We start from the raw sequence: 19776 nt of genomic DNA, 5'->3' as shown, positions 1-19776 counted from the left end.
ATCCCATATGGTCACCCAAGCACCACCAGGAGTAATTCCTGAGTATAGAGCCAGGAGTAACCCCTGTGCATCGCTGGGTGTGACCCAAAAAGAAAAAAAAAATGAAACTAAATCAGATAACAGAAATTTTTTAAATGCTTTATAAGACTGGTAATTTAAAAAATAACTATACTGAAAAAGATCAGAGATTTAATGAAAGGGACACTTATAAATATAATAGTTTATTAGAGAATACAAAAGAATGACAAGATGGGTTGGAGAGATAATATAGTAGGAGTGACCCAAAAATCAAACCAAGCAAAACAAAAGAATGACAACTTAGAGTCAGACCTAAGGCTCAGAAGAAAATTTTATTTATTTATTTATTTTTTTAATTCTTTTATTAAGTCACTATGTGGAAAGTTACAAAGCGTTCAGGTTAAAGTCTCAGTTATACAATGCTCAAACACCCATCCCTTCACCAGTGCACATATTCCACCACCAAGAATCACGATATACCTCCCCCCTTCCCCCACCTCCCCAGCCCCCCACCCCGCATGTGTAACTGGTAAATTTCACTTTACTTTCACTTTACTTTGATTACATTCAATATTTAAACAAAAAAAAATTCACTATTATTGATTTGGAGTTTCTCCCCGCTAAAGTCGATCTGCTGAAAAGAAAGCATTTGGTAATTTGTTTTCCATTGCTGAGAATGAAGAGATATGAGGTCAGGAGGCCGCACTAGCAGCAGCATGGTTTTGGATTTCTGTATTTTAGTATTTTAGTAACTAAGTCCAGAGAAATGTCTGCCAGGAATCTCAACATTGTAAGCTTGTACCTCTCTGCTACTTTATATTCCACATATGAGTGCGATCTTTCTATGTCTGTCTCTTTCTTTCTGACTCATTTCACTCAGCATGATACTTTCCATGTTGATCCACTTATATGCAAATTTCATGACTTCATGTTTTCTGACAGCTACGTAGTATTCCATTGTGTAAATATACCAGAGTTTCTTTAGCCAATCATCTGTTTTCGGGCACTCTGGTTTTTTTCATATTGTGGCTATTGTAAACAGAGCAGCAATGAACATGGAAATGCAGATGTCATCTCTACTATACCTTTTTGCCTCTCCGGGATATATTCCCAGGAGTGGTATTGCTGGGTCAAATGGGAGCTCAATTTCTAACTTTTTGAGAATCGTCCATATTGTTTTCCAAAAGGGCTGAACCAGTCGGCATTCCCACCAGCAGTGAAGGAGAGTCCCTTTCTCCCCACATCCACGCCAACACCGGTTGCTTTTGTTTTTTGGGATGTGGGCCAGTCTCTGTGGTGTGAGATGATATGTCATGGTTGTTTTGATCTGCATCTCCCTGATAATTAGTGATGTTGAACATTTTCTCATGTGCCTCTCAGCCATTCGGATTTCTTCTTTGGAAAAGTTTCTGTTCATTTCATCACCCCATTTTTTGATTGGGTTGGCAGTTTTCTTCTTGTGGAGTTCAACCAGTGCATTGTATATCCTTGTTATCAACCCTTTATCGGATGAGTACTGCATAAATATCCTTTCCCATTCTGTAGATTGTCTTTGTATTTTGGTCACTGTTTCTTTTGAGTTGCAGAAGCTTCTTAGTTTGAGATAGTCCCATTTATTTATCTTTGTTTTCACTTGCTTGGCCAGTGGCGTGTCAGCTTTGAAGATACCTTTGGCTTCAATATCGTGGAGGGTTTTGCCGACCTTATCTTCATTGTACCTTAGGGATGCTCAGAAGAAAATTTTTTTCTTTTTGAGAGAGGCCACACCCAGCGGTGCTCAGGACTTACTCCTAGCTTTGCTCAGGGGTCACTTCTGGTGGTGCTTGGGAGATCATATGCAATGCTGGGAACTGATCCAGGGACTCTATGTGCAAGAAAGACAAGCACCTCAACCCCTGTACATACATTTTCTTTCTCTCTCTGTCTGTCTCTGTCTCTCTCTCTCTCTCTCCATCCCTCCCCCCCTTTATGCATCACTTTTGCTGAATTGTGTAATTGTGTTTTGATTAGAACATGATCTCTAGAGACCAGAGCAATAGTACAGGACGTAGGACTTTTGCCTTGCACACAGCCGACCCAGGTTCAGTCCTCAGCACCCCATATGGTCCCCCAAGCCCATCAAGAGGCCAAAGGTGATAAGCTGAGCCAGTAGTAAGCCCTGATCAGCACCACTTCCACACCCCCCCAAAAAAAAGATTCAACATGATCTCTATTGTATTGGGGATTGGGAAATGTTTCTGTAAAGTAACAGAGAATAAACATTTTAGCCTTTGCAAACCCATAGAATCTCTGATTTCTACTCATTCTTGGAGTATAATTAAAAACAAATAGACATAGCTGCATTCAATAAGCAATAAAGTTACAAAAATAGGTTCGAGTCTGGATTATGCCCAGGCAAACCCACAATTGTTCTTTTGTTTATTTTGTTTCTGAGCCACCCTGGTAGTGCTCAGACAGAGACTGCTCCCAGTGTACTGCACTGGTGACTGCTATATAGGGATCACACCCACACTTCCCACATGGAAGGCATACAAAGTCCTTTGAGCTGTCTCCTGACCCGATAACTGGTATTTCTTTGAAATTTGCTTGCAGAGCAATTTTTTTTCTTTTTTTTTAAATTATTTTTTGGCTTTTTGGGTCACATCCAGCGATACTCAGGAGTTACTCCTGGCTCTGCCCTCAAGAATTACTCCTGGCAGTGCTTAGATGCCAGGGATAGAACCCGGTTTGGCCTCATGCGAGGCAGACACCCTACCTGCTGTACTATCGCTTCAGCCTCATAGAGCATTTTTCAATATTCCAGTGTTTGTTAAAGAGGAATTTATGTTCTATGGTTGTGGTGTCACATTCTGACCATGTCCATTAGATCATTTTTCAATATTCCAGTGTTTGTTAAAGAGGAATTTATGTTCTGTGATTGTGGGTATCACATTCTGACTATGTCCATTAGATCAGTGGTTTCAAATACCAGTTCTTGTACTGGTGCCAGTCTACAGGCATACATAGTTGAAAGCCACTGGTCTTCTGCCTTGGTTCTAACTGCTGATCCATGGGCAAATATGCAGGATGAGTACCAGTCTGCAGGTGTGAAAAGGTTGAAGAATGTACACTTATTGACCAATTCTGCCAATATTTGCTTTCTAACCCATAACTAGTTGAATGTGTACCAAAGTCTCCCTCGAGAGTGTTTTTGTCCCTTTCTTTTGACTCTTTCCCCAGTTATATTTTGTCTCAGGGTATATTTTGTCTGATAATTGTAAAATGTTAGGGGTTTTTTGTAATTATTTACCAACATCTTTTTTCACCTTTAATTTTAAACCTTTCTTTATCCCTGCTTATGTATTTGTTACTACCATCATGTCTGGCTTTTGTTTTATCTGACAAGCTACTTAAAATTTTAAGACCAAACTTGTGGCTTTTAGTGTCTCTTCCCTTTAAAGTTATGTGTTCTTGTTTTAATTTTTCTCTCTTTGCTGCTATCCTCCAATTCTATGTATTTTCTTCTAACAGATATACTTACCAGTTTTTCCCATATCTTAATCAGCATTCTGAAGCCTTTCAATACAGGCCATTGTTTTTCTTTAACTATATAAAAATACTTCCTTTTTTGTATGTGCTAGATTGACGGTACAGTGGCCAAGCCAGGTTCAATTCTTGGCATCACATTTGGTCCTCAGAGCCCACACCTAAGCACAGGGCCCATCTATGCAGGTGGGGTTTTTTGGGGTTTTTGGTGTTTTGTTTTGTTTTGTTTTGTTTTGTTTTGTTTTGTTTTGTTTTCCCCCGGGGAAGACACATCTGCACAGAATAGAGCATGGAGAACTCTGTGGTGCTGGTGATTGATCCCAGGACTCCTGTATAAACCTGTATAAAACATGTGTTCCAGCCCTTTGACCTATCTCCCAGGCCCAAGGTGTGTGAATTAGGTTTCTCATAACTTTTTCCCTTTGCTGTGCATGGGATCAAACTTGGGTCCTCTTAATGCAAGGCATACACTTCACTGTTCAGCCACATCCTCAGCAGGCCTTTCCCTATACAGTTTTCTCTTACAATTTCCAACTGTGGGCGCCATCTGACCCTACTGTCATTTGGAAGTCAGCAGTACTTATTCTGTTGATTCCGTCTCTTTCCACCATTATTGCTCAAATTAATTATCTATAATTTTTTTTTACCCCTATCATTCCTGTTCTTGTCCCCAAGTGTGTCTTAACATTTTGAGCATTTTGAACATTTTGAACATCTTTCACTGGTCAGTGTTGTCAGTTAATGGTTTTTCTTTTGCAACAGCTATGCTTGCCCCTTAGGGTTTACAGAGGGGCCCATTCAGATTTGGTGCCCAGGCATGGAGAAAGTGTGAGAACTAGTGAAGGGCAGAATCCCCTATACTGTCAAAGCCATTCATCGTCCTCAGGCTCCACCGTGCTCCTGGGTATGCTCTCTGGCTCCTGAAGTGATGACTCATGTTCTGGGGAGAACCTTCTGATCTCTCTTCCCTAATTCTATTCTGCCATGGAGGACAGCTTCTTGGTGGCCACTGCACACCACTAAAGCCAAAGGTTTCTGATACCAGCAGGTGTAGCAGACAGAGGTGCAGAACCTACGTGGTTTTTTTTCTGCCATAGTTCTTGCATTCTGTCACTCCCCTGTGATCTGCCACTTTACGCTCACCATGCCCTTATGCCTTACTTTAGCTCTTCTGCTCTCCCAGGGTTCTGACATTCAGCAAAATTGTTCTGATTCCTCTAGTTTCTCCTGGGGCTGCTTGGGAGTGAGATGGACAGGCACAATAGTCTCTGCCAGGCCAGGGAAGCCCATATAGTGTTGGTCCCCTCACACACTCAGCTGTCACTCTTCTGCCTACAGGGTCTTCGGAAGAGGGAGCTGTTGAAGGAGCTGCTGCCAGTCATCGGGCAAAACCTCCGCTTCCAGCGCCTCTTCACAGAGTGTCAGGAGCAGCTCGACATCCTACGAGACAAGTAGCCTGCCCCAGCCTGCCCTGGCTGCCTCAGAGGCTAGGCCACCCTCTCTCCACTGACGACACTCGGAGCCGCTTCTCACCTTGTCAGGCTGCAGTAGGACGAGGAGGCAGTGGCAGGAAGCGGTGTCCTGCACTGGCCCAGCTCCCTGAGCTGGCTTCTCCCACGCCTGGGGCCTACTGTTCATTCAGAAGGGGGCAGCTCTACCCACAACTTTCCCTCCCTCCAGGATCCCCCTATGGGGCTAGGGCTGGAGCTCTACTCTGCTGCCCTGCGGTCAGTGAGGCACTTTCAGGCCCACCGTCTCTAGCACGGTCCCACGGTGGACGCTAGCCCCTGCCACTGCAGGGGCCGTGTTGCTTCAGCTATGACGAATGAGCCATTTGTGAAAGAGAATCCTGAAACAGTGTATTATGCAGTCAGTTGACTGACCTAAGACCTATGTAAAGGGAAAGGTTATTCCAACACACGGACTATTTTTGTACTAGAATTTGCTAACTTGTAATATGGAATTTTCTTTTTGGCCAATAATCAGGATTTCCCTATAAGTCACTTGGACATTGGACACTTGTAGGAAATTTAAACTCTAATTATGACAGCTACATTGAAAAATAATTGTACTGAAATTAACTTGTCTATCTTCATTTGGTTTTAATTTTTAAATGTTTGTAAAAAGAAAACTGTTTTTTGGGGAATAGGGCAGAGGGGTGGGCGATTTCTTTTGTAAGTGTAAAATAAATGAACACATTGGATACCAAATCATCTTGGCTCCCTGCCTTTTCCTCCTCACATCTACCTACCTTCAGATTCCCCTTTGAAATGGGCAGTGACTAAACATTGAAACCAGAAAGAATTGGTTTTTGTTTGGGGATCATACCTGCTATACTGCCTCTTTAGCCCCAAAAGGAAATTTTTTTATGTCCAGAGGGACTCAGGAAAGACTCAGTCACAAAAGCGTATATCTTTTAAGTGTGAAACCATGCAGTCAATCCCTAGTGACACCTACTTGTGCCCAGGCAGTTCAGCAATTCTGCTCCTTGGGGTCCCCACAGCTACAGCATGGAGTATGTGTGGAGCACCACAGTCAGGCATAACTCTCAGCACCGCAGTCAAGTTTGTTTTACACACACACACACACACACACACACACACACGGTCAGTGAATGCTGTGACTGAGCCCCACAGCTGGATAGGCAACTCACAGCACTGCAGTCAAGTTTGTTACACACACACACACATACACACACACACGGTCAGTGAATGCTGTGACTGAGCCCCACAGCTGGATAGGCAACTCACAGCACTGCAGTCAAGTTTGTTACACACACACACACACACACACACACACGGTCAGTGAATGCTGTGACTGAGCCCCACAGCTGGATAGGCAACTCACAGCACTGCAGTCAAGTTTGTTACACACACACACACACACACACACACACACACACGGTCAGTGAATGCTGTGACTGAGCCCCACAGCTGGATAGGCAACTCACAGCACTGCAGTCAAGTTTGTTACACACACACACACACACACACACACACACGGTCAGTGAATGCTGTGACTGAGCCCCACAGCTGGATAGGCAACTCACAGCACTGCAGTCAAGTTTGTTACACACACACACACACACACACACACACACGGTCAGTGAATGCTGTGACTGAGCCCCACAGCCGGATAGGCAACTCTCAGCACCACAGTCAAGTTTATTTGACTCCCAGTCATTAGAACAGTAGCAAAAAAAGGTGTGTGGGGGGAGGGGTGGGAGAAGAAGTAGAAGAGTTAAAAATTAAAATTAGGCCCTGAGAGTTAGTACAGTGCCAATACCCATTTTCCCCCTAGCCCTAGCCCCAGTAGCCATGTCCATAACCTCCCTATTTCTTCACCAATGCCCCACACTTTTTTCTCTGTCTGCTGACCTGGTTTTCAAGCAGGACACTGGGGGCCTTTATCTTCCTGGACAGAAACTCCTTGCCTCTTTTCAAAGTTCTGGCCCAACTACAGCTTCCTGATCACGTGAAATGATTCTGTCCTTTACAAATTAGTTTGTGCAGTGGGAGCTTGTCTATCCACACAGCAGTAACACTGAAGTAAAGCAAGACTTAGTTGTTTATTTGACTGGAACATAAACTGCTAAAATGACCAATATGGTGGGAAAGAGGAGAGGTACCTGCTGTATGTTCACAGGACCTTTTGGAAAATATGAAATTGTTCCTTTGGCCACATACATCAGATCCACAAGTAAGGTGGTATTGTAGACATAGAGAATGAGCATGGTTTAAATAGGAATGCCCCCGAAATCCCCAGCACCACAATGTCCCCTGGGCACCACCAGATGTCATTCCTAATCTCAGAGCTAAGAATAGCCTGAGGGTCAAAAAAAAACCCACCGCCAAAAAGTTGTAGTTTTGAATTTTGTAATTAATAACAACTGTTAGAGCTATAGAAAAAGGAGTGGTCTTAGAGAACATATAAATAACTATGAACAGAATGTTGGTAAACATGAGAAGTAAGGTCCATTCTGGGGAGGCAAAAAAAAAAGTGTCTTGGGGCTGGAGCAATAGCACAGCAGGTAGGGCATTTGCCTTGCACGCGGCTGACCCGGGTTCAATTCCCAGATTCCCATATGGCCCCCCAAACACCGCCAGGAGTAATTCCTGAGTGCATGAGCCAGGAGTAACCCCTGTGCATTGCTGGGTGTAACCCAAAAAGAAAAAAAAAAGTCTTGCTGGAAAGCAAAGAGTCATCCTTGTTTTAAAGCAACAAAGGGGAACTGGAGAGATCTCTTAGTGAACTGAGTGCATATTTTACATACAAGGAGACCTAGGTTCAATCTTATCAGATGGCAAAGAATTCAACTGGATTATGTTCATGTCCTAGTGATTTTTTTGGAAGGTGGATTTTTACAAGTACAAAACAATGTGTGTCGGGGGCTGGAGCAATAGCACAGCGGGTAGGGCATTTGCCTTGCACAAGGACGACCCGGGTTCAATTCCCAGCATCCCATATGGTCCCCTGAGCACTGCCACGGGTGGTTCTTGAGTGCAGAGCCAGGAGTAACCCCTGTGCATCGCCAGGTGTGACCCAAAAAGCAAAAAAGAAAAAAAAAAAAACCTGTGTAACTAGAACTTTTTTCAGTGCTAATGATTGAACCTAGAGTCTCACACTGTAAGTTAAGTGCTCTACCACTGAGCTCTAGCTCTTGCTGAGTAGATTTTTTAAGCTGAGTCAATGGAGACACTTAATTCCTCCTGGGTTGTGGTTTTTGTCACACCCAGCGATGCTCAGGAGACCACTCCTGGCTGGTCTTGGAGTGACTGGTATGTGGCACTGAGTGTGGAACCTGGGTTGGAAAAGTGCAAGGCAAATGCCCTTCCTCCTGAACTGTCTCTGGCCCCAGAGGAACACCCAGCAGTGCTTTGAGAGAAAACATGAGGTGCCAGAGTTAAATCCAGGGTCTTCTCTTTTGAATTCTTATAGTAAAATGCAACAGGAGAGACAGAAATTGAGGATGGAATTTCTAGCAACAAACACTTTGGAAACTTGGAAAATTCTTAGCCTAACCTTTATTTCAAACAAAAACTTTCTTTCTTTTTTGGGGAGAAGGGGATTTGGGAGCTACTTCTGGCTCTGCACTCAGGAATCACTCCTGGTGGGATTTGAGGGATCATTTGGGGTGCCATAGATGGAACCCAAATTGACCCACCAGCTGTACTATCTCTCCAGTTCCCAAGAGAAAGTTTTTCTGAAGAGGTGGAAAGGATCTGACCTGCCACTCAATAAAAATCATGATGTGGCTCAGAAACATATGCAGCTATGTCAACAGAGAAGGGATTGCAGATGGAATTATGCCAGCAAAGACAGCCTGTCTCTCTGTTTATTTTTAATCCTTTCCCTTTGTTGTTGTGATGATTCAGGATTACACTCATGCTCAGTGGTGGTGCTTGCACATTTTTGCTTATGATGCCTACTGGGGTCACACGTCAGGTTGTGGTGGTCACTGAGCTGATGTGTCCACTGGGAAGCGCACTCCTTTAGCTGTGTGCTCGCCAGTGCTCTTAGTTGAGGCACACAAATTATGGTTATATTGTTCACACAGTTGATTGCCAGAGGTTGCACTTACTGCTCATGGTGTTTGCACATCTTTTGCTAATCAGGGGTTGCAACCTTTTTCCATAGTGCTCACACATCCCTGGCTATGAAGAGGCTGGAAATTGGAGTGCAGGGATCACAGGCCTCAGAGCTGCTGGCTTAAACAGCAGAGCTGCCCTAAGTTGGGTTAGGCATTTGTGGAACATGGGGATTTGAACATGTGATCATATTCTTTTTTCTTTTGTGTTTTGGGTCACACCCAGCCTTGCACAGGGGTTACTCCTGGCTCATGCACTCAGGAATTACCCCTGGCGGTGCTCAGGGTACCATATGGGGTGCTGGGAATCGAACCCGGGTTGGCCGCGTTCAAGGCAAACGCCCTACCCACTGTGCTATCGCTCCAGCCCCATGTGATCATATTCTTGAAAAGCAGGCAAGCCCCTGCATTATTCCTCCAAGCTGACACAGCCTATTTGAATGAAAGATAATAAGAAAAAGTGACAGAATAAAGGAAGACCACCTGACTCCTTGGCTCCAATAAACTAGGACCATGGAGCTACTTAGCTGCAAGCATGTTATTCTTTGAGGAAAGAAAAAAAGGGAGAACCCTGAAAGTGACTCAGATCATCAGGACTGCCATGCCCACCACAGGCCCAGAGCACACGGAAGCTGCTTTGAATTCTTTTCCACAGAGAGCCTCAGAGTCAGGGAGAGCACATGCTCCATCCACAGGAACCCCAGCTCATCCCTGATGCTGCATGATCCCAGAGAACTGCCAGTAGTGTCCAAGCACTTGAGCAAGAGCAGGACCCAAGCAATGCTGTGGCTGGCCCTCCACATAAACAGCAACAAAACAGGTCACCTTAAACTTGTGCCCCCTCAGTCAGCCACACAGAATGGCTAAGCCAAACATACAGAGCCTCTTAGCCAACTTGTGGGTGCGGCTATCCCAGGGTGCATAGAGAGCAGAACCTTAGTAACCCAGAATTGGGTGCTTGCCACTCAAAGGCCAATGAGTACTTGAGAGACCTGGGCGGATGTGAGAAACAGGTTTATTCAGGGACCTGAGATACGATGGCAAACTTCTTGTCCTAAAAAATCCATCTTCCATCACGCCCTCGATCCACCCTCGGCTCCATCTTCCCACCTTCAACAGAGAAGAGGCCAGGCAGTCTGGTGAGCAACGCGGCCAGAGAGATGCTCCGTACCCGAATCCGGGCCAACAACACCAGGGATCCAGACGGAGGAGGTACAGCTGGTACACCTTCTCCAGATGGAGCCCTGGCGACACTGAGCGGCAACTAACACAGCTCTGGGTTGCGGGACTGGAACACATCCGAGCCGCGCGGCCGCATTAGCGGCCGCGCGACCTTGTCTAAAAAATGAAAACATACGATCTTTTAATGACAAACCAATTATCAAATGCTTCCTTAGTAGGGCTGTCTTCCTTGAGGGGAAACTCCAACAACAATAGTGAGTTTTGTTTTGCAATATGGAATGTAATCAAGGTAAAGAGAAAATGAAGTAAAATTCATCAGTTATACAGTTGAGGGGGGGGGGGGCGGTGGCAGGTGGGGATTTTGGTGGTGGAATATGGGCACTGGTGAAGGGATGGTGTTTGAATGTTGTATAACTGAGACATAAACCTGAAAACTTTGTAACTTTCCACATGGTGATATAATAAAAATTTTAAAAAAAAATCCATCTTCCAGGGGCTAGAGTCATAGGAGAGCGGGTAGGGCATTTGCCTTGCATGTGGCTGACCCGGGTTCAATCCCCGGCACTTCATATGGTCCCCAAGCTCACCAGGAGTGATCCCTGGAGAGCCAGGAGTAAACCCTGAAAACTGCCAGGTGTGAGCTAAAAGCCGAAAACAAAAAAACAAAAAAATCTTCCTCTCAGATGGAGGCTTGGAGCTTACATAAGGGCTGGTTGGGGAAGTATGTTAGAAGAAACTCATGGTGATGGGCAGAACAGCCTGCCCAAGTTTGCATCAGGCCCAAGTTGCTCTTGGAGGATAAGGTCTGTTGCTTGTGGCACAGTCCAACGGTCACTTTCTTCAGGTCTGCATGATAGCCTTAAGAGACCTTCAGAAGGCCAGCTGACTCTTCTTCAAGGGAATCAACTGCGAACAGGGTAAGGCCTAGGAGTGTTCTCAGAGGCCTGTTTTCTCTGACCCATCCTGGGCCTAGTTCAACATCAAACACACACAGCATGATAACATTTCCTATGACTGGGGCTGGAGCAATAGCACAGCGGGTAGGACGTTTGCCTTGCACGTGGCTGACCCCGGTTCAATTCCCAGCATCTCATATGGTCCCCCAGCACCACTAGGAGTAATTCCTGAGTGCAGAGCCAGGAGTAACTCCTATGCACTGCTGGGTATGACCCAAAAAGAAAAAAAAAATTCCTAGGACTGAGAGCAGGGTAAGGATGAAGGGGGAAGAGTAATGGTAAGATGTGCCTTTGTTGGGGCTGGAGCGATAGCACAGCGGGTAGGGCTTTGCCTTGCACGCGGCCGACCCGGGTTCTAATCCCAGCATCCCATATGGTCCCCTGAGCAACGCCAGGGGTAATTCCTGAGTGAAGAGCCAGGAGTAACCCCTGTGCATCGCCGGGTGTGACCCCCCAAAAAAAAAAACCAAGATGTGCCTTTGTGAGGAACAGGATGGAGTCTCTAACACTCCTCACTCTCTTGTACCTTGAGCCAAAGAGAATTATCACTGTGGGCAAGGGGTGAGGGCAGATAAGGATTTGGGCTACATCCAGTGGTGCTCAGGGCTTACTCCTGATTCTGTCCTCAGGGATCACTCCTCCTGGTTCTTGGGAGACCACAGGGATCAAATCAGGGTTGGTCATAGGCAAACTAGTGTTCCTGGGGTTTGGCAAGGCAAACACCTTAATCCCAGTAGTGTTCTCTTCTGCCCCCAGAGAGAATTATTCTTGAGTCCTAAATCCAGTGGAATTTGCCCTGCAATATTTTGGATTTGGTGGGCCCCATTGTCCCTTCATTCTTTCTTATCTCTCCCCTTAGGAATGGAATGTGGCTGCATGCTGTTGTCCTTTGGAAGATCTAAATGTGGCAGGAAGACTCTGACTTCAGGATGAGTTGAACCTTGAGTCCCACATATCTGATGGAGAGGATACTTAGATGAGAGTTTAAACTTGAAATTTTAAAATATTTATTATTTATCTGAAATTCAAATTATTTCCTCCCAGGGCTAGAGCCATAGTATAGTAGGTAGGGTATTTGCCTTTCATGCTGCCGACACAGGATCAATCCCAGGCATCCCATATGGTCCCCCAAGCACCACCAGGAGTAATTCCTGACTGCAGAGCTAGAAGGAATCCCTGAGCATTGCTGGGTATGACCCAAAAAGAAATAAACACAAGTGAATTCCCCCTTCCCTTCCCTTTGTTGTGGTCATTGTTGTAATGTCCAAGGGTCACATACTTAGTTCTGGTGACAGTTTAAACTTTAAACCTAAAAGTTAGTACCATGAGCTGGGGAGACAGCTTAAAGGGCTGAGCATATGCTTTACCTACAGGAGTCTCAGGTTCAATCCCTGCCACTGCCTGTTCCCCTGAGCACCACCAGTAGCAACCTCCAGTACTGACTGCCAAGGAGGGAATGAAAAACAAGAAGATTTTTAAGACTTTTGGGTTATGGGGTAGAATTAATTTATTTTGCATTTAAGAGGATTGTACTGTGGGACAGTGGTGGAAAGTCATGAACTGAAAGTTTGTATCCTCCCCAAATTCCTATACTGAAGTTCTAAGCCCCAGTAAGATAGTATTAGATTGTGAGAATAGGGTTCTCACCATGAGGTTATTGCCCTTATAAAGAAGAAGTTAAAAGCATGTGCCCCCGAAATGCTGGCACAAAGCAAACACCTTCCCCACTGTACTGCCTCTGGCCCCACTAGCTCACTCTTTATTAATCTAATAAAGGAAAGTAATGGTGTTTTACCTTGGGATTTTTCACCCCTCACTCCCTCATTTTCTCCTTCTCCCTCTCATCACTTGCTTTGGAGGGAAGATAGTTGCCATGTCATGGGGTGACTCTAAAAGGGAGCACACATGGGGGAAGTGAGGTCTTCAGTCAATAGTCAGTGAAGGGCCAAGGACGGCTCATCTTCTCACCTGAAAGAGAGTCTGCCCTGCACATGAAACCACACAATACAAGCCTTGCTGATAGTTTGGCACTTCATGAGAGCTCCTGAGGTAGAAGCACCCCAGATTCCAAACGGGCAAAAACTCTGTGAGTTAATAGCTATAGTTTTCAATGATGTTTGGGAGACTTTGTGGCAGAAGAATAAAAAAAAAAAGAGTTGAGGGGCCAGAGCGATAGCACAGCGGGTAGGGCGTTTGCCTTGCACGCGGCTGACCCGGGTTCGATCCCCGGCATCCCATATGGTCCCCCAAGCACCGCCAGGAGTGATTCCTGAGTGCATAGCCAGGAGTAACCCCTGAGCATTGCTGGGTGTGACCCAAAAAGCAAAAAAAAAAAAAAGAGTTGACTGCCTCACTGATTTTTCACAACCCAAATGCACTCATAATCAATACTTCAAGAAGCAGAATGATGGGCTAGTGCAGTCAAAGAGTGGGTAGAGTATTTGCCTTGCATGTGGCCAACCCCAGTTCAATCCCTGGCATTTTGTATGGTTCCCTGAGCACCGCTAGGAGTGATTCCTGAGGGCAGTCAGGAGTAAGCTCTGAGCATTGTTGGTCATGGCCCCCAAAACAAAACAAAAATAATGTTAACAGCCTCTCTGAAGTTCTTTCATTCTCCTTTCTAGACACTTCTAGACACAAAACCCACCACATATGACACCTGATCTCTTCGTACATAAATACAAATAAATAAGTTTTGTCTAGTTTTATACTTTGAATGACATAGGACAATATGTACTCTTTTGTGTCTGATTTCATTAACCCAACATTAAGAGATTCCTCCACAATATTTTACATGGTTTTTGATTAAATGAATAAGAATGTTAATTTAGAGGCTAGAGGAATAGCACAGCGGGTAGGGTGTTTGCCTTGCACGTGGCCGACCCGGGTTTGATTCCCATCCCATATGGTCCCCTGAGCACCGCCAGGAGTAATTCCTAAGAGCATGAGCCAGGAGTAACCCCTGTGCATCACCAGGTGTGAAAAGCCCAAGTAAGATTTAGGACTGACTTTCCTTTCCTGCAAAGAGCAGTTTCTCACTCCAGCCTTGGTTCCAAGGCTCCCTGAGAAACTGCATGGCAGGGATCACTGCCCACACCAGACAGAACAAGTGGAACCCAAATGTGGTTTAACTGCCTCATGAGGCCACTCAATACCTCTATTGCAAACTACAACACCCAAAAGGAGAGAGAACAAAAGGGAATGCCCTGCCACAGAGGCAGGGTGGGATGGTCGGAGATGGGGTGGGGGTGGTGAGAGGGATACTGGGATCATTGGTAGAGGTGAATGGGCACTGGTGGAGGGATGGATAAACGATCACTGTATCAGTGAAATCCAAACACAAAAGTTCATAAGTTTGTAACTGTACATCACAGTGATTCTCTAATAAATTTTTTTTTTAAAAAAACTGCCTCATGGGGCTGATGAGACATGGGGTCTGTTCTATGCAGGGGATCAAAGTCAACTCATCAGTTCTAATTTCCCCAGACACTTTCCCCATGTCTGAGGTGGGTATAGAGGGAAGCTGTAAAAACCCATCTAGAGGCTGCCTCCTCTCCCCTCCCCACTTCACATAAGCCACCAGGAACTCCTACATCTTCACTGGTGGGAATCACACCTCCCACCAGCAACATTAAGTGGAGGCCACAAGAGACAGCAGTGAAGAACTTCAAGAGAACAGAGGTAGTCCAAAGAAAATCTGTGGTGTAGGTATGCTCCCCTGGAAAAATGTCTTTTTTAACTCTTTTTTCTTTTCTTTTCTTTTTTTTTTTTTTTGGGCCACACCCAGCATTAGTCAGGACTTACTTATTCCTCACTCTCCACTCAAGGATCACTCCTAGTGGACTAACACCCAAGAACTGTAGAAATAAGTACCAGGAGGTTGACTCCATGGCTTCGAGGCTGGCCTCACGTTCCGGGGAAAGGTCAACTCAGAGAAGCGATCACCAACTACATTGTAGTCGAAGGCCATGTGGGGGAAGGGAGTTGCGGGCTGAATGAGGGCTAGAGACTGAGCACAGCGGCCACTCAACACCTTTATTGCAAACCACAACAGCTAATTAGAGAGAGAAAACAGAAGGGAATGCCTTGCCACAGTGGCAGGGTGGGGTGGGGGGGAGATGGGATTGGGGAGGGTGGGAGGGACACTGGGTTTACGGGTGGTGGAGAATGGGCACTGGTGAAGGGATGGGTTCCCAAACTTTGTATGAGGGAAGTATAAGCACAAAAGTGTATAAATCTGTAACTGTACCCTCATGGTGATTCTCTAATTAAAAAAAAAAAAAAATGTCAACCACTCAATAAATGTAGTCAAGTCTTAAAAAAAAAAAAAAAAAAGATCACTCCTAGTGGACTCAGATGACCACATGGGGTGCCAGAGATCCAAATAAGTTGGCCCTGTGCAATGCAAGCGCCTACCAGCTGTATTATCACTCCACCCAGGTCTTTTGTAGCTATGAGAAATTTTGTTTTCAGGCCATTATACAGTGCTTTCCCTTAACTTTTCTTCAGTTCAAAGGGAGGTATTGGGATGCAAATGCAGCCAAGTCACAGGTGTGTCCTAGGCAGAAAAAAGGCACACAGCAGAAGCTAGTGAGAAGAGATTCAGTTTCCTCTCCCCAGATCCAAGGACAGGGCTTTTATAAATTTTTTTTTTTAATTTTTGGGTCACACCTGGCGATGCTCAGGGGTTACTCCTGGCTCTGCACTCAGTAATCACCCCTGGCAGTGCTGGGTGGGGATAGGGGAGGGGACATATGAGATGCTAGGAATCGAACCCCGGTAGGCCGCATACAAGGCAAACACCCTACCCGCTGCGCTATCACTCTGCCCCGATTCTGTAAATTCTTGGCTCTAGGATTAGGTTAGACATGCAAGGTGATCATGCTGGGAGGAACTCATGTGGCAATGCCAGGGATGTCTGGGATGAAAGTGCAAATGTCAGTGATGGAGATGTCCAATCCAAAGGACTCTCATGCAAGTTTTGGAATAGAGATCCCCACCAGGAAGGAATGCATTTGAGGTACTTGACTTGGCATGCTAGTGTTGTTATGCTGGAAGCCATATTGTTCCTCCAAGGATGCCTGGGGTCGAGGGCAGAGGTCACTGATGAAAGCATCTGTTTCAAGGAATCCCATCAGCAAAAGGTAGTTTCAGTTTGAAGATACTATAGATAATAGTACTATCAACATCCTAGCTTTTGATTTTTGGTTTGGGGCCACATCTGGTGGAGCTCAGGGGTTACTCCTGGCTCTGTGCTCAGGAATCATTCCTGGCTGGACTTGGGACCATATGTAATGCTATGGTTGTACACAGGTCAGCCATGTGCAAGGCAAGCACTCGGCCCACTGTCCTATCTCTCAGGCCCCTCAATGTCCTAATTTTAATATATATCTTCTAGTGAGCATATCTATGTGTTTTTGGTGGTTTGGGGAATGTGTACTTTGCTTTTCTTCCCATTCTGAGGAAGCCCGTGTTCTCTCTGAGGGAATATTTAACTATCTTTCTTCCTTTCTTTCCCTATTTCCCTCTGGGAGTAGAATTACTAAGTAACACAGAATTCCTGTAAATCTTTTTAATTCTTGAGAAATCATCTTTTGGGAGGAGGAAAGGTTTGAACACACCTGGTGTGTTCAGGGGTTGCTCCTGGTGATGCTCATGGGAACACAGAAGTGCTGGGCATTGAACCCAGTTCTACATGTAGGGGTCAGGGCTTATTCCTAGCCTTGTATGCAGAAGTCATTCCTAGTTTTACTTAGGGGACTAAATGTAGTGCTGGGGGATAGTACTGTAGTTTGTTACATGCAAGCAAAACAGTCACCTAGCCTCTGTGCTATCTCTGCAGCCCCAGGTTATATTTGTCTCTGCTATCTTTTACCTTTCCCACTCCAGAAACTGCCTTATGGACTGGAGTGATAGTACAGTGGGTAGGGCATTTGTCTTGTACTCAGTTGAATCGGGTTCAATCCCTGGCATCCCATATGGTCCCCTGAGCCTTTGAGGAGTAATCCCTGAGCACAGAGCTGGGATTAAGTGTAGAGCCCGCTAAGTATAACTCAAAAACTAAACCCCAAACCAACCAAACAAAAGAATTTTGGTAAAATGTTGAAATATCATAATGTACATGCAATATCGGTGTGACTTAAGGGGTGTTTATGTTTTGGGCCACACTTTGCTATGCTGAGAGATTGGGAGGGCTTTGCAGGGCTTGGGAAACCATAGGTCATATTGGTGGGATTCAAACCCAGCTCGGCTATATACAAGGCAAGTGCCTTAACAAGAATACTATCTCTCTGCCACACCCCAGCATGGTTTCTAATGTGTCTTTTGCTTATGAGTAGAAGCTGAATTTCTTCTTTAGTGGTGCCAAGGGTTGTACCCAGGGTCTCATATGTGTGAGACTTGTGCTCCATCTCTGAGTCACACTCCTAGCCAATTTGGGTTCCATTTCCCAGCTTTCATTTCTCTTTTCTTTCCCCCCTCCCCACCTTTAAGAATCAGTTGTTGGGGCTGGAGAGATAGCACAGCGGGTAGGGCGTTTGCCTTGCAAGCGGCCGACCCGGGTTCAAATCCCAGCGTCCCATATGGTCCCCTGAGCATCACCAGGGGTAATTCCTGAGTGCAAAGCCAGGAGTAACCCCTGTGCATTGCCAGGTGTGACCCAAAAAGCAAAAAAAAAAGTGTTAAAAAAAAAAGAATCAGTTGTTTTTCTCCTTTGGAGGCTATGTTCATAATTTTTGACCATTTTTCTATTTAGATTTTTCTCTTATTTATGTTGTGGGAGCTCAACAATCTATTGAGAAGAAATCAGCACAAAGGGTTGAAAGATTTTTTTTTCAGAAGTATTTGGCAAGTTACCCACCAGTGGTGTGAATATTAGAACCCTTTTCAAGTTAAAACATTCAGTTCTTTTACAAGTATAAACACTGATGATGAGGTCCTGACTTACTAACAATCCTGTCAATTTGCATAACCACAATTTCCTTAAAGTTCTTTCTTCCAAGGTGTAAATATTGCATTTTCACACACACACACACACACACACACACACACAAAGCCTGGGTTGGGAGAGAAAGTGATTTAGGAAATGATACTATTAATACTAAAAGATGAATATGTTTGGGGTAAAGGGTACTTGGGGGTCTAAAGCACTGTCACCAAAATAGAGATGTGGGAAATGTAGAATTTACCTGCAACAAAATTGGCTCCATGGTTGGAGGTGAATTTTCAGGAGTCTTGGGCAATGCTAGAACAGATTTAATTTGCAAGTGAACTGTCTGTGCTCTTTATTTATTTGGGGGGGTCACACCCAGCGATGCTCAGGGGCTACTCCTGGCTCTGCACTCAAGAATTACTCCTGGCGGTGCTCAGGGGGACCATATGGGATGCTGGGAATCGAACCCGGGTCAGCCCCGTGCAAGGCAAACACCCTCCCCGCTGTGCTCTTTAAACATATTTTTGACTACTGGATTGTCAGAGGATTATGTAAATAACTGCTTCATCACTGGGTTATTCACGTGGACCATTCACTTCTTAAAATATCAGACAGCACCAGGGGAAGCGCTGGGCAAGGGTATCGATTACACTGTGGGACTGAATGCAGATTGCAGAAGGCTTCCCTTTCCCAGACAAACATCTTTTATGCAGTGGCAGCATCTGCATGCAGAACGCATCTCCAAATGGTGCCTTAGAAAACAAGGAACGTCGGACAGTGCAGGTGTGGGCTCTAGTTGCGGACCTGCTGCCAGTACTTGTGAGACCACAGGCCACCCGGTGACCGTCACTGACCTTCACTGCATCATCAACAGCTGCATGATCTTTGAAGACTCTTGGCACTGATCTGCGGCCGCTAAAGTCGAGAGAAATCCTATGAGCCGGGAAAAGAAAGAGGGGGCAGTGGTTGAGCCTGAGAAGAAATGGGAGGTCTCCTACTTGGACTTCCCAAACTTTTTGCGGTGTTTTGGGCACATTTGCAGTGGAATTTTAAAAACCGTGTTCTTGAACTCAACTGTCCATAACTTAAGGCGTAATTCCCTCTGGCCCCCATTCTTTCTACACTAGGAAGGGGCCAGGCAAGTGCAGCCCTGTGCCTTGGTTTACTGCTCCTGAATATCCTTAGAACTCGCTTGGGGCAACCCTCAGCCGGCTCGCGCCCTCGCACACCTGCACTGGGCACTGCCCACCGCAGCCGGAGTCTCGGGTCCCGTCCCTGCGAGCATCTGTCGTGGCCATCGGCCAGACCGCCCGTCGGACCTCGAGTCCACCACCTTCCCGCGTACACCTGCCCGGCCCCGGCCGCAGCTAGCCTGGGACCAGCTCCACCTTCCGACGCACACCTGCCCCGGTACAGACCGCTCTAACACTGGGGGTTCCGGAAACGCTGATACGTGCGGGACTACTTTTAGCGGACCCTCAGGCGGCGGGCGGAAGGATCCTGTGCACGGTCCGCGCGGAGGGGCGCGCGTGCGAGGCGAGGGCAGACAGTGCGCCTGCGCGCCCGCCGCCGCCGCC

General features: G+C 45.8%; 1 protein-coding gene and 1 long non-coding RNA gene across 4 annotated transcripts in view; one reads left to right on the top strand and one right to left on the bottom strand.

Moving 5' to 3' along the window:
• Window positions 1–5733, top strand: part of LOC101551916 (protein HIRA) — a 91384-nt gene extending 85651 nt beyond the window's left edge. For 2 of the 3 annotated variants that reach the window (XM_055119578.1, XM_055119580.1), the window contains one exon: window positions 4882–5733. In XM_055119578.1, coding sequence (XP_054975553.1) covers window positions 4882–5327 — 446 coding nt within the window. In that variant the 3' untranslated portion in view covers window positions 5328–5733. The remainder of the gene's footprint in view (window positions 1–4881) is intronic. The other variant, XM_055119579.1, reaches the window with a different exon arrangement.
• On the bottom strand, window positions 1716–19773 carry LOC129399430 (uncharacterized). Its single transcript, XR_008627076.1, has 3 exons — window positions 19602–19773; window positions 19054–19132; window positions 1716–1882 (listed from the first exon to the last, which is right to left on the bottom strand). It is a non-coding gene; the product is annotated as an uncharacterized LOC129399430 (long non-coding RNA).
• Window positions 19774–19776: the final 3 nt, after the last annotated feature.

The sequence above is a fragment of the Sorex araneus genome, chromosome 11 (assembly GCF_027595985.1).
Source record: "Sorex araneus isolate mSorAra2 chromosome 11, mSorAra2.pri, whole genome shotgun sequence".
In the NCBI taxonomy this organism is placed as follows: domain Eukaryota; kingdom Metazoa; phylum Chordata; class Mammalia; order Eulipotyphla; family Soricidae; genus Sorex; species Sorex araneus.
Note: the sequence above shows the minus strand (reverse complement) of the source record. Positions and strands in the feature narration are given on the sequence as shown.